The 15,601-nt window shown below is 41.9% G+C and overlaps 1 protein-coding gene across 1 annotated transcript; it reads left to right on the top strand.

Moving 5' to 3' along the window:
- Positions 1–926: 926 nt before the first annotated feature.
- On the top strand, positions 927–14,376 carry LOC142767895 (uncharacterized). The gene is made up of 7 exons (XM_075870140.1): positions 927–974; positions 3,811–3,904; positions 6,012–6,166; positions 9,169–9,216; positions 12,067–12,102; positions 12,780–12,912; positions 14,211–14,376. The coding sequence occupies exons 1-7, from the start codon at positions 927–929 to the stop codon at positions 14,216–14,218; spliced, it is 522 nt and encodes a 173-aa protein (XP_075726255.1). The 3' UTR covers positions 14,219–14,376.
- Positions 14,377–15,601: the final 1,225 nt, after the last annotated feature.

Below are 15,601 nucleotides of genomic sequence, written 5' to 3'. Positions count from 1 at the left end.
CTCTGCTCTTTCTTTCCCGAATAGCATGTAGGTGAATGGCAGTAAAAATATGTAAATTTGAATAACTATCCTTTTGTCTTTTACTCGTGCACCTGTAAGCACGAGAACCACTCTGTGCTCGTGTGCCCTGCTTCTGCGTTAATTTATTGTTGTATGTTATTACAGTGCTTTGGGACATCCCTTAATTTTTGCTCCACATCTGCGGTAAGTATGACAATGAAGATTCTGGAAATAATTCGGTCGCTTTTTCTGCGCAGCACTTATGTGCTTGCATATGCACCCGTTTGAATAACTTTAAGACAATTTTAAGAATGCTCCACAATTTTCTGACCATTACTGATGGTCAATATATTAACAGCTATAGAACGAGCTCACTGAGCGTGTCTATGAAGGTCGTTTTAGTTATCACGCTTCTTAGAAAAATAAATCAAACATAACCTAACTGCACATTTGCTGAAATCATAAACTTCTCCTAGTTAACTACTTCTCAGTGCCCAATATTTCATTTATTTCTGAGAAACAATAGTCGCGCATATGAGCTAGTTTCCTTCTTCACTCACCAATTCGTCTACACCCTATTCTCAGATGTATGCGCACATGACGTCAGCTTGAACTCAACTAAACGAACATTTTTTTTTGCCAGGGCTAGCCCCTAATCCAAATATTCCAATTCATTTTGTGACAAACTATAATTCCGAAACGCGGAAAATATTTGTCAGAATGGTCGCATTTAAGTGTTGGTGCGTGAAACATACTTAGCTGTTAAAATTGTGGAGACGGCGGTCGGTGCACCGCTTGTCCAATATACGAATTCCCCTAAATATTTAGAAACTTACGAAAGCATGCTAACTTTTTTTCAAAAACAGTCTTGCCATATTGGTTTCATTAAACTCTGTACTAACCGTGCTTATGTTGTTTCCCTTCATATGACACCACAGAGTGAACTTGTGACGGCTCTCACTAAGCTGCTATCGGTAAGCAAATAAGTAACTATATGGAATAAATTGTTTTTTTTTCATTATGATAAAAGTTATACGGACACTCTCAGCTAATTTTCAACGTCGCCTTCATGTCCCATAAGTTCATATGTACGTATGTAAAAATGCACAAAGAAAAATAAATTAGCAAGAAAAGGTTGCAACATACCGAGAATCGGAACCTGCGAATCCTCGCTCCACTGCCCGCTGTGCTAGCCAAGAATGTTACGTACATGCTTGTACCAGTGATATAGCGACGAGTGATTTCTTCACTATTCACTGGGGTGCGAAAATCTCGAAACAGCTTGGCCGTGTTTTTTCTCCGCAACGCTTTTACATTTTCCTTCAAATTTAAAACTACTCTCAAGACGCGCGCTATAGCGTTCCCTTCCCCCTTAGTATCAGTCATGCTGTAGAAGAGTAAAAAAAAACAAAAACATGAGGCACACTTGGCAATAAACACCACCACGTGGCAGGAGATTCACAAGAGTCATTCTACGTATAGCACGATTTAAATGCAACTAAACGTGCGCTTCTGCATGCGGATATTTGCAGCAGAATCCTCCAGTACAAACTATGACAGTTATTAGTACACGCATTTCACAGTATACATAAGCAATCTTTTTGAGCGTCCTTCTTTATCCTGCCATGGCATGAGACAGCACGCCACTGCAGCACATTCATGTATTGATCTGGTTTTTGTTCTTCGTGTGAAATTTTGACTTCTTGCTAATGCATTCAGTGCTTTGGCCTGGGGCGAAACTGGGGCTTTTTTTCCTTCCTGCACACAACTCCCCAAAATAAAGTTGTTAGTGGCTTTAATAAGAAGACTTTGCGCAAGGTAAAGCTGAAGCAAATGTTTATAGGTACTATCAATAATGGAAGATTGATTGATTGATACGTGGGGTTTAACGTCCCAAAACCATTATATGATTATGAGAGACGCCATAGTGGAGGGCTCCGGAAATTTAGACCACCTGGGGTTCTTTAACGTGCACCCAAATCTGAGCACACGGGCCTACAACATTTCCGCCTCCATCGGAAATGCAGCCGCCGCAGCCGGGATTCGAACCCGCGCCCTGCGGGTCAGCCGCCGAGTACCTTAGCCACTAGACCACCGCGGCAGGGCTAATGGAAGAATCACCCTTACCAGCTTAGGGAAGAACAGTGGCACGAACGCACACGTTACACTGCCCGCATTTCGATGATTTTTCAATGTGCCAAATAAGCTGCCCTACTATGGCTACCTGCTGCGAAATTCATGTGAATAACAAGATCAAGTCGGGGCAATCCCCTCACTTACCTAATGGTCATGTCCTTTATTTATTCTCACATTCCATAAATACATAATTTTATGGGCTCTTTTGCAACGAAGCATACACATATACATGATGAAAACTCATGAGACACTCGCCCATTGCGCTAAGATTACGTACTTGTTGTGAGGACCCCGTAAAAAAACGTTTGGCACACTAAATACGACAATTGGCAGCTCATTCTGTCTAATAGTTTCCGTAAGCGCCATTTACTTTATAACTCTTCGCATCAAATCGCTTATCCTGGTTAGAAGGGTGTTATAGCTTTCTGTGAGTCAAATATGAATGATCCGCGAGAGCAGAAAATGATAGACATTGTTCAATATACCACGTTGACACAATTTGCCGTGTGTTACGTACTCCAGGATACTCATTAACGTATTGTCACATGTGGCAACTGCTTGTGGGAGAAAGGTTTTATTGGATTTATTGATATATTGATACGCTAGGGCGCTCGCTGTTAGGAATTCCTGGTTGGAGCTGCTGCCCCATCAGCTGCAGTTGTTTTGCATAATCGTTTGCAAATATATTTGAACTGGCACCTTCCGTGGGTACACGTTGCACGATAATTTTTCCTATTTGTAAATAACGAAAGCATATTTTAAAATAGGTTGACGCAAGCACGGGCTTAGAAAGCGTCAGCAAAAGCCCTTTTCGAAAAGCACGTGAACGTACACACCGTAACTGAGGGCAACACCTACCAAAGCAGCTATCTGCTGCCCCAAAGTGTAAAAGAGGCTAATTCATGTAGCCAAAGAAAACTGGCAGAGCATTGCTTAAAGTTTTGTTCACACTAGTGACTCAAACTGCTCCCGTTCAGTTCTGCCACTGGAAAGAATGTTCACACGTGCACACGGCAAACACTCCTCGCAACACACATTCACCTCTTCTTTCATAATGGCTGGTGTCGCCATTGACTCTTTATATGATCTGACGCCCTGTTTCTGCGCACGTCGTCAGCACAGTCTTGCGCCTGCGTCACTGAAACATTGAGCGCCGAGTGACTAATCGAAAGCAGTCGCATTGCGGCCATATCTGACCATTTGTTACAAACCTTGGTGGCGTGACCGTCGCTTCACGGTGGCAGGTGTGAGCGAGCTTGAAGTGCATCAATGTTTAGAGCAACTGCCCACCCACACAGCGTTATCTTATCCCCTGTATTGGTTGGCTTTACAGTTTGTGAAGACAGTCTTGCAGCAGCATTTATAATGATATTGCGACGCTAAAAGCAAACAATGTCCTGTTCTTATCTCAAATATGTTGTGCTGCTTTTTTGCGTTATGGCGTAATCTACATTGTGTTAATAGTCATAACTGGAACGGTACGTTACCGCCACAGTTAGGCTGGCATAAGCACTGGAATAGGCCTGTTGAATGCGTCACAAAGTTTGGCGTGTTTCTTGTATGCGTCAGTCTCCAACTGACCCCAATGAAACTGCACCATCGTGTTCGAATGATTGTGCTAGAAAAGAAGTTATTAACTAACATTCATTGTCCGATTTCGTTTCCTCCACACAGTGTCTCTTCACGCCTCTGTTTTCAACCAGTGGCTTAGGAGCCGTCACTGCATTTATTGACGTCATCACCATTGTCCTCAGGACGATCGGACTAGGTGAGTCTGTCAATATTTCGGTCGTTTCGCAGTAAAGAAGCTTGATTTTCGAACGGGAATGCCGAAGTCACTTTACTTACCCTAATGTCTATTCGTTAATGTTGCGCCACACACTCATGAGATAAAAGTAGGGAGCACAAAATTTTTGAAGTATGCTAAGTCCTTACACAGCTCTGTAAGTTGTAATTCTTTGCAATATTCTGCAAAGTTTCATACGTTGATATAATCAGAATGGTCAAGTGAATGTCCATTAAAATAATTGCCTGTCTGTGCGTCCGTACGCCCACCCGTCCATCCATTCGCCTGTCTGTCTGTCTGTCTGTCTGTCTGTCTGTCTGTCTGTCTGTCTGTCTGTCTGTCTGTCTGTCTGTCTGTCTGTCTGTCTGTCTGTTGGTTAGTCCGTCCGTCCGTGCAACAGTCTACCGACGTTGGAAATGACCTACCGAGTCTTCAGGAGACACTCTTCTTTTGCCCCTTCATTTTAGTCTTTCGAAAGTGCCCAATTATTTTAGGTGCTCCTTGAGAAGCCCAGATGCTCAAATTTTCCGGAGCCGTTCAATACGGCCTCTAATAATTATATCGTGGCTTACCGTGGCTTAGGAATGGTAAATGTCAAACGATATTATTATATTTGCCCAAGTGAATTAAATGAAAATGAATGAGAGTTAGATGCAATGAACTATTGCAGTGCGCGTACAGACGCGCATTCGTGCACTCACGAATGAGCGCACATACGCAATATTCACGCGGTTATGTTATTTTAGAATAGGGAAGGATCCACGTTGCAAGAACCACTTTCAATAAGGTATGTTTTCACTTTGCGTTACTGATACGCATATCACACTTAACCGAAAGTACTTTTAATGAACCATGTTGTAATGAGGGAAATAAAATAGCATCCTTGTATAAGGTGAAGTCTGTTTCAAGGGAAGCAGAACAGATAATACAATTCTGCAAAAGTTTTGGATTAACAAGGACCAACATTATCGTCAACGATCTCGTAATTTTTTTAAAATTTGTTGCAGCAAAAGGATTAGCTGTTCATTTTTGCACTCTTTTATGGTTTGCTGTTCTCTTTTTAATGGCTAAGTTTTTAAGTAGCGCGTATTGATGCATTAAAATAAAGACTCTGCTCACGCTGTAAAGAAGATGATCACGGAAAATACAATGTATTAGGGGTGTCTTGTTGGCTATTGCATTCAAAGCGAATTTTATGACTTATTTATCAGTTCCGTCAAACGTCAGCGGTGAATATTCAAACTTACATAAAATACAATCCTGCTACTTTGAACATTGCAGAAAAATATAAACCTAGGGTCAACTTCTCAAGCTATTTTGAAAGGGCGTCTCATTTGGAACTTTCTCGAATGTCACCAGACATGAATGCCGCAATCATTCGAGAAAAATTAAGTGGGAGACTTCCCAGAAGAAAAGGGACAGGATGTTTTTTTGGAAGCCTTCCTGCATACCCCTGTAAAATAGAAACGCTCGAGCCAAGAAGTTTGGAAGATTCATCTCGCCCCGCCGCGGTGGTCTAGTGGCTAAGGTACTCGGCTGCTGACCCGCAGGGCGCGGGTTCGAATCCCGGCTGCGGCGGCTGCATTTCCGATGGAGGCGGAAATGTTGTAGGCCCGTGTGCTCAGATTTGGGTGCACGTTAAAGAACCCCAGGTGGTCTAAATTTCCGGAGCCCTCCACTACGGCGTCTCTCATAATCATATAGTGGTTTTGGGACGTTAAACCCCACATATCAATCATCATCAAGATTCATCTCAGAATAAAAGCGGTGAATAAAAGCATTTTAAAAGCGAAAGCCTTAGTTGGGTAATGAAATACAAAAATGACCATCAGCGTCAAGACTATGGAACGATGACGTGACAAATTATTGTAGCGTACGGACGTCATCGTATCTATTATGATTTGGATGTGGGTGATCAATACAATCAAGTGAGAAGGCAAAGAAAGGTGTGGATTTATCTCTCGAGTCACATTGGATGGGTCCAAAAGGTTCCCTGTCAGTTTCTCAAGAAACACTTCTTGTGGGATCGATACTGTCTTATGCTCAAGAGACCTGTTGCTGTTCTAAGCCATCGGAATTTACTTTGCAGGTTCTTTACTAACTGGTATGCAAAGTGCCCTGACGCCACTCTGCGCTTTGGGTGGCTCGACGGCCATTCCCGGCTGCACCACGTTGCTGACCGGGAACCAGACATGCTCCGCTCCAATCTCCATCTCACTGTCCGACACTTTTAACGTATCTAAGGTATGTATTGGTTTTCATTGCATTAGAATTATAATTTATTTTGTTGTAGTTGTTCAGTTCACATTGCTGACTGTTTGCCACTGCTATAGAGCTTAATGGTCGCTGTAGGCCTCGCCAAGCTGCCTCTTTTGCGAGAACAGCTTTTACCTGCGGCCATCTTTCAAAAACTATCGATGAAAAGTAAAACATTATTATTGTTATTATTATTATTATTATTATTATTATTATTATTATTATTATTATTATTATTATTATTATTATTATTATTATTATTATTATTATTATTATTATTATTATTATTATTATTATTATTATTATTATTATTAGAGCACTGCTAGCCGTTTTTTTGCCTGTGATGAATTGAAGAAACAGCTATGTAAATTTATCTTGTAGCTTCGTTGAGTTAACGCTTGATTGATATGATTTTTCTCTTGCTTGTGTAAACTTCCTGATCCATGCAAGCATTTGAACTGATTTCCCTGGCTTAGCGTGTGCCTATGCGTTTCTCAACAAACGGGTTACCAGGCAAATATTTGGACCTTGGTTAAGGTAGCTGAAACAGTTCGGCTCTAAAAAGGCATTTGGGTCGGATTCAAATGCCTGATAAAGGCATATTCGTTCTACAAAAAGCTACGATGAGTACTCTGCGTGAATTAGTTTTTACTTTTCAGCGACAAACGATAACATTTTTTTTCCAAAATGTGGGTACAAAACATTGGCATTTTTTTAATATTTTGTATGAAATTACAATATTTTCAAATGTATCGAATCCTTCTTAAAAGAAATATTACAGATGAAATACAATGCTTGAGGAAAAAGAAAAAAAGTATTAGGGATAACTTGTTATAAGTGTAAACTCAGAGAGTGTAGCTATGTCTTCAGGGGTGAAGGTACACAAACGTTGTGTTCTGACGTTGATCGCTAGCGAGAGTGCGGCACTCAGTCCATCCAACAAGCCGAGGCGACTCCATTTACCAGCTGCCTGAAATGATATCGCAACTTTATTAAGCATCATTCGCTAGATTTTTCATTACGGAACACATTAAGGACAGACTACAGTGGCCTATAAAAGACAACTCGAAGTAAAACCAGCTGCGCTGCTCACGCAGATTTGAAATACGTGGTAACCCACACAAACAAAAATGTCGTCTGCAACCCCGCCCGTAGTTCGGTGACGTAGACTGCGTGCACCCAATTAAGTAGTCTATCACGTACTTTGTATAACGTAACTATTGCACCTCTAATAGGAGCGACGACTTAGAGACTCACTGGACTGTGCTTCTGCGATGCCTTGAAATTGTCATGGTTAATTTCTATTTCTTTAAATGAACTACGCACTTTACAGGGACACCTCTAATTGTTCTGTAACTATTCATCTCGACTTGCTTTGCCCCTTTAATGCCTTTGTACAAGTTTATCACAAACGCTGAAGGGTCCTTTTCAACGAGGCTGGGTTAGCTTTAGCTAACCCAGCCTCATTATAAAGTAAGTTATGGGATGTTAGTCTGGGGAACGACATCGCTAGGGAATAACCATAAGTTAATAACTATACAAAAGAAAATATTGCGCTGCTTTAAAAAATACAAGGGGAATCTACAAGACTTGCGCACCGCTCCACTATTCATTAAACATTCCATACTCAGAATTGATCAATTATATTATTTTAAATTGCTTCAGTTAATACAAAAGACTAAGCTATATGAAGAAAGTTGCACCGAAAGACCACACTACAGTATGCGAGAACAAAAGAAACGTGCTCCTAGAACAAGAACCAAGCATGGAAAACAAAGTATTGCTTACCAGGTACCTCAGGTTTTAAATACCCTTGCAGATCAATTGAACTTTAGGGCTAGTAGTGCGACTTTCAAGAAACAAATAAAGAACTTATTCATAACCACCGGTCTACACTATCGAAACTACACAATGGAGTTTCATGCCTCTGCAAATGCTTAAGTTGTTCATAAACTTCTATGTCAATTATACGAGTGTATACAGCGCAATTCATTGTATCCGCATGCATTTTGTGTCTTTTTGTGAGTTGTTTCATTGATATCGTTTAGCTGTGAATTTTTACGAGAGTGACCTCTCATTCTTAAAATGTGTTATGTAAACTTCTTATGCTATTTATGTTTGAATTTTGTGTTTACAATTGCAGGTTGCTTGAAACCAATGCATTAAATATACAGATTGTTTGTCAGTGCTGATGTCTAAGCTTTGCACTGTCACAGACTGCGGAGGGACAAGGGCCTTTGTCAGGCTGCTCGCCTTTAGCCCTTTGCCCCTGCAGTGAGCTCTGCATCCGGCTTACTGTAAATAAAAGTACTACTACTACTACTACTAATACTCTTGTCGGTCTCGGAGAGTCAAGTGTGCCTAATCACAGTAAAGACAGTTCTCCACGTGCTTTCTTTGGACCATGCTTAGAATAAACAAAGTAGCTTTGTTCTGTTTTTGCCGTATTTCTGGCCTATTGATCAGGCCACCTAGGGTTTTGAGATTAGTGCTACCCAAATTGGTCTGGTATGGCAATTATCAGGACGATTGGCTGCCCATATCATTTTCGCGAGTGCTTTTTAACACGGAAGCTGTTCTTTGCCGAGGCTTTTACGTCACGGGAGCGACATTGGCTTTAGACCTTACTTTAGTATTTGTGAATAGTATTAGTGGTCGAAGGAGTCGCGCATATTCGTTATGGAATTCACCCACAGAAAAAGAGTACATCCAGCCAGACATATGTGCTACTCCTCTCTCGTCTCCTACTACTCCCTACTCCCACAACTCACCACTGCGCCCACTACTGCTCCGCCACTACTCCCACTTCAGTCACTGACTTTATTCTCTTGTCACGTCATTGCCACTTCATTCCACTTTATTCCACTTCATTGAAATCCTCTGCGCGCCACCTACTACATTTCTTTTTCTCTTTTACTTGATAACCACGGCAACCAGTGTGGAGTGGGCATATTACAATTCATACAGTAAAATTTTTCATTCCCTTGCAGTGCCTGAACCAGACGCTTATCCTATGCCAGAATGGATCCCAGGCTACGGTGAGTATTCTTATTTGTTGAGTTCATCATTCTGTACTATCTTACCCTGTGATCGCCTCCATTTTTCGTGTGTAGGTGTGAGTGACCCAATGTGGCTTAATTATTGTAAGATGCAATATATGGGCATGCTAATATTTAACATGGCAATATTATCGGAGGGCATAACACTCTGATAATGTGTTTACCCATAACCACGCAGAACACGGAACTGTACCAGTATTTTGATCAAGAAAGCGCGCACTAACGTTTCATCAAGCTAGTCTTCCCGGACTGTCTGGACACTGAGAAGCTATGAATTACTTTGCAGTGTGTAACCCAGAAGCTCTCGCTTTACCAATACGAGTCACTATCTAGGTTCCGATATATTTGCGCAATAATTAAATGACAAGGCAACCTACCCCATTTGGTTTAAGAAATTTCGCATACTTTAGATTCATCGCGACCTTTTCATAGGTGCAAAATTCCAATGAGCTTTTTTTTCAAGAAGCTGCAGAAAATAGACTGTTTCACTGCAGGGGCGAAGTACAGAATCCGACATAAGCAAAAGTGTCGTTAGCCGCTAACTTGTTTTTATTGCGACTTGGCATAACTCAACAGAGCATTGGGTTCAGGCACCCTTACCGCGGTAGCAAGTGAACTACATAGTGCTCTCTTTTACGTTTCAACGCACAATAAGGGGTGAGAGCCCAGCATGTGTAGATGACTAACACATCTGCTAATCTCTCTTAAGACAGAGCGCGAGCAACACCGAGCTACTGATCAAAAAAAAAAGCTCACAGGTTTCCTTATGCATTCGCATAATACGACTCGAAGAAAAAAAGCTATCTTACCTTTCCTCTCAACCGACGTACTGATGCCGCCTTGCCACCTTTCATGAGGTTTCTGCCCCTAAGGTGATTTTGCGTTGCCTCAAGGATTGGAGTCACCTCACCTTGTTTTGCATTACGTCCATGATCAGACCACCTTTGACCAAGCTATGTTGCGATGTGATAACGTCATCGTGTGACGTTATATCACCTGATTTCAGTGTGCAGTCATGATCACTTCATTAAGAAGTTACTGGTTTTGCCGATCTGGGACGGCTTCATCACGTGATAGTAATTTTTGCATTACTCGGTTCCATGACGCGACATGCGAGCGGTGAAATTTCGTATTTGATGAGGCATCTAAATGCCTAATCAGAAGCACCTGTTTCAAGTCGACATCTCGTGGAATTTTTACGCGGCACCGCGCCCTCTCTCTATCAGGAGAGTGGGCGCGCAGCTTTGCGTATCAACGCTCTTTCTATCTCTCGCCTGAAAGCGGCACCAGCTCAGAAACCCCTGCGTTGACGCGCTGCTGTGGGCCCGTTAGGCCCAGCCACGCGCATTTAGGGGTCCTGACACTTTTTGAGCATGGTCAGAAAACCCCAGCCATCGGTAGTTGAGGCTACCAAGAACACGCGAGCCGAATATTATAGCGCAGCATGCGGCCTACAATTCAAAGTAAAGTATCAGTCAGCTAAAAGTTGCTTTCTCTTTTCTCGATAAATCACGGAATGTACCCAAAATCAAGCGTAGCAAACCTATTTATTCGCCATTGGCTAATTTGAACATGGCGCGCTCGCTAGCTACTGCGATCGCCGCGGGAGGCTGCCAATGCATGCGCGCACGGTCACACAGAAAAAGGTGCGCATTCGCAGAAAAAAAAGGAATAAAAGGCTCAAGGTCATGCAGCGCGCGTGAAGTTTTTTTTATTTGCTGCTTCCATTCCTGCCTGCTAACTTCTAGCGCTTTCGTCGGGACGAGAGAAGAGAGAATGCAATCTGCATGCGACAAACCTTTGTGACTCCACTCACATTGGATGGATTCTTAAAAAACTGGCGGCGTTGAATTCGTGAGGCAATAAGCTCTTCCAGTAAATGCATTCAATGGTTACTTGAAAAAGTGTTTCAAAAACCCTTCAATATTTTCGCAATAATTGTGCAGTTGTTGCCAGCGTCATGCAGCGTCCTCACTGGTGGGATTCCAACATGGCCCTTTCGCGCGACAATAGAGGACGACCGCGCTTCCTCTACCCTCGAAGCGCGATGGTCGGCTAGCATTGCACGCTTTCTATCTCACATAAAACATACGAGGCGTGGTGCGATATTATGAGCCGTCTACTTTATACAGAATGTCATGATAATGGTAAAAGGAAGCTTATAGTGTAAGTATAACCGTATATCGCTTCCAACCATGTGCGATGGAAAACTTTGAAAATGTACTTGGTCAGGCTGTGCTTCACCAGTCCTTGGAACAAGTCCCGCCTAATGCAAAGCTACCGAAGCATTGCAAAAACATACACTGCAATTCTATGAGAGTATAGTGCTGCTATATTGTAACGATGTTGATGGACTTCGGGGTATAATAAAACGTATTTATTAAAGGGCGAACCTGTGCCCACAACTGAAAGGGACTATGGTCGTAGCACGTTACAGCAGAACACCAAGATGTCTTCTTTTTTTTCTTCTTCAAGAAGAGTCCCAAGCGCGTGACGCACATCAGCAGGGGCCAGCTGGGTTCTCGTGCTATCATCATTGTCTCTGCGCAACAATAGACGGCGCGCATGTATGTCCCTGTGCGCGTGGTGGTGGGCGCGTTGTTTGAATGCAGGCACTATGTCGCGGCATTATAAGAAACTTCCTGCTACAAACACAATGCACCGTACTTTTTTACCGAATGTACAATTTGTAGGCAAAGTATTCTGCAGAAGTGGCAGAAATTCATAAGTTATTCTGATTCAATTTCAAACAGACCCATTTTTATACTGTTTTTGGAGAGCTACCACTTTTTACTAAAGGATTCGTCTTTTTGTTTGTTTGTTTTTCAGGATCAACTGCTTCTCAATACGATCAACACCATAACGGTAACCGTGCTCAGCTCAATTCCACCTCGAGCATATCTCTTTAGGACTACCCTAAGCGTGATTCTCTAATCCTGGTAATGCAAAGCATGGTCAATGCGAACAGTGTGAAATATTTGTCCCAGCAATCTCATTGAGTTTAGGTTTCCACTTAGCCGTTTATGCACCAGGGTGACACGCTCACAGAATAACAACCTCTCAGCCAGAGACTGGCCCTATTTGTATAAATATGATCGAAATGAGCCGCAAAACAAATGCTTCACAGTACATTTACTTTTTCTTTTATAGAAGAAAAATGAACATGTGCTACTTTAATTGCTTTCGCTATATTGTAGTTTAGATGTTCTTTTATGCTTTTAAAGAGAATATTGCGCGATGTATTTGACAGAAGATGGCAATTAATGAGGTATACCCACGTCACAGCCATTTATTTCACAGTACCTGGTCTAAGCTTATTTCAGCGTCCTGTATTTCCTGAATATTTTCAATTTTATGAGCGTCAACCACAGTGGTGCATGCCCTGAGGCCACAAACAAGAGAATATCATCGAATTTGTTCGTTATACCCATGTTAATAATTTCAGTTCAATTCTGTTTGCGAGTTTTAAGGGCTAAGTGTCGTGTGCAAAAAATAGTTAGAATGGGATATCATGTGCTGCTTTAACCTCTCGCACACCGCAGTGCCTCTTGACGTCCGCAATAACGACCAATCCTGGAACATCCATGAACGGCCTTGTGTGCCTCGTTGCTCGAATGCTTGAGCCTGTTCCTGGAATCAACTTGTTCGCAGGTTTCCTGCGGTTCTTATTCAGGTGTAAGTGTGTGTTTGTTGTCACGTAAGCTTTTCCTATCAGAAGTAATGAAGCTCTCATGCTGGCGTATTGATAGTATAGAAGTAGCTGAGGAAGTACACATAAACTTTGAATGCTACGGAGTTAACATGAAGGTGCTACAGCTAACAGTGCCTAGCTGGTTTGGGTCATTTTAAATATGGAGAGATGTAATATATGGCGTGTTGAGAGATCCTCATCATAGAAAATTGGTCACAAATTGACCACCAAAATTACTTAAATGATGAGCAGAAAACTTCTCTACAATAACGATAGGTACACAGCACGGATAGGAAGTACAATCAATTTGCAACTGGCTTAAGCTTAGGCCAATTCAATTAATCCGATCAATTGATTGATCGGGCATGAAAGACGCACTGAATGATTATCACGGATGTCGAAGAGCTGTACGGGGCTGGGTGGGCTGAATTATTCTCAACTTCAGCTGCGTTTATCGCCCCTGTTTCTGAGCTTATTCCGCCTGCAGAACATAGGACGCGTAGGTAATGCCATCGACTTGGACTTATAGGGACGTAACGGTGACGGTACTAATTTGCCGAAAGTGCACATTTGACTGTTATCGCAATAAAGAAACATACGAGTTTATCATAACACAATTTCAAATAAAACAAGTGCTTTATTTTATACCAAGCGCATTTCTAGAATGAGCCTCATTGCAAAGTTGCTACCTCATTGACCTCTTTTACCTAATTGTCTTATTTTATTGTAGTCTGCATAAGAATTTATTATCCAAAAACGTGGTTTAGGATTCCAAATTCATGCCAGTTTCACCGATGGAAGTTTTGCATTAGGTGAAGAAATGTGCAAACGCTAGTTGCTTTCTCCATATTTTCCATCGGTGGCACCGTGTCCTGAATATAGTAAATAGATGTGTGCAATAGCGCCTGGATCACATTCATTTCTTCTCTATATGGGCAAACATTAAGAGCAGATTATTACACACTGGGATTCTCACAATAAAATGATTACTACCAGACAGGCATCGAATACGATTTTACGAGGAGACCACAAAATACGTTGGGGCAAGATTAAAGTGCTTGCCCAAGGCCAGCGTAACTATTAAATGGGCGCAATTGAACAGAGATCACGCGTTGCTTAAGAGGGTGACAAACAACCAGGCAGAAAACAGGAATAACCCGTGAGTCTAGTTGTATATGTAAATACTAATGATAGTAGAAAAAGTCTCTTTTACTTTAATTTCGCTACAGGCACTGGATTGTAAGTACTGATAATCAGAAAAAAACTGTTCTTTTTTTTGCAGGTCCATAAACAAATGTTCCGGAAGACCCGCTGCGTGATGTGATCTCAAAGACATCGGTGAATATATGCAAATAATGAATTCATTTTAGCACTTCCTGGAACTTCTTCACAAAGTATATCTTATAAGAATGTACAATCGGCTGAAGTTAGGCTGCCTTATTTTTAAAATAAATTTTTCACCAAATAAAATGGTCTGGACATATTTATTTGCGTTTGTATTCTTCTTGCTCTTGTGGTGATCATGAAACTTACATCGCAGTTGTTGACTTCTTTTTATTATAACAATATGCGGACATAAATATTATTAACCAAAAATCTTATAGCAAAAAGTTTATTTTGAAATACTTGCCTGGGGAGAACATTCCCTATGAGTCCAATAAAGACACCCTGACAAAGACGGATAATTGAGGGGTTCTTAAGTTGACTGAAGTGACTATTAAAAATATATTATAAAAGTGCTCTATTTTCTACAGTTGTGACCTACTGTCGCTGTGGCCCACAAAAGATGGAGATATATGGCAATTGGTTCGCCCTTGCGTCTAAGCTACGGCTTTTTTCTTTTTACAATGTGTGAACGAGCGCTGCTGTACTCAAGATGGCGTTGCTGTACTTTGTGTACACGTGCCTGCCTTATCGATGCAAGTCATTCTTACACCGTCAGAGAAGGGGTGTGTTCCAATACTCACCGCAGATGGCTAAATATACAGCTAAATAGACGGCAGCCAAGTCTCATTCCAATTCTCACGTAGCTGGCAAAATAGACAACTCCGAGAAGACGAGGGGGCTGTGAAGGGCTGACTAGCTTCACATGGGCTCCAGCTTTCCTGGCTTTTAAACTAGCACTACGGCTCACGACCACCCTCATTTTGGCATCCGCGTATTAAGCGAAATGTCAACGATCGGCGGACACTAGACACCGCGAAGTGAGTCCCTGGGGCCGGATTCACAAAACTCACTTACGAAAACATTTTTGCGCAAGAAAAATTTTGTTGCGTAAGTCGATTCACGAAACGAAAAAACGTCGTAAGAGGCCATCGTTGTCACATCGGCCGCTGCAAATAAAGCGCGCTGTAACTGCTTGGGAACATGTCAGCGATGGTGATGCAGTTGCTATATTTGCTTACGTCACTGAAAAGTGCTCGTAAGTGGATTCACGAAGCGAAATTGTGCGTAAAAACAGCATGGCTGAGAAAAAATCCTAAGAGTGGTCCGGACCACTCTTAGGAACAATGTGGCTACTTAGAACCTGCTGCCGCGTTGGTATACTTTGGTGCCCTGGCTGGTTTTGAGTTAAGTAACACCCATTAAGGGCTGCCTGATGACTGCTGGTGCGTTTTTATTTTTTTCGGCGCTTTGAGCTTCGCGTGTTGTTTCCGTTGTACGCAGTGGATG

This window comes from Rhipicephalus microplus, chromosome 7, assembly GCF_043290135.1.
Source record: "Rhipicephalus microplus isolate Deutch F79 chromosome 7, USDA_Rmic, whole genome shotgun sequence".
In the NCBI taxonomy this organism is placed as follows: Eukaryota; Metazoa; Arthropoda; class Arachnida; order Ixodida; family Ixodidae; genus Rhipicephalus; species Rhipicephalus microplus.
Note: the sequence above shows the minus strand (reverse complement) of the source record. Positions and strands in the feature narration are given on the sequence as shown.

Coding starts and splice junctions, on each gene's coding strand:
- LOC142767895 (XM_075870140.1), top strand. CDS start 927: ATGACACCACAGAGTGAACTTGTGACGGCTCTCACTAAGCTGCTATCG. Junction 6,167..9,168: donor ACACTTTTAACGTATCTAAG/GTATGTATTGGT, acceptor ATTCCCTTGCAG/TGCCTGAACCAGACGCTTAT. Junction 12,103..12,779: donor ATACGATCAACACCATAACG/GTAACCGTGCTC, acceptor CGCACACCGCAG/TGCCTCTTGACGTCCGCAAT.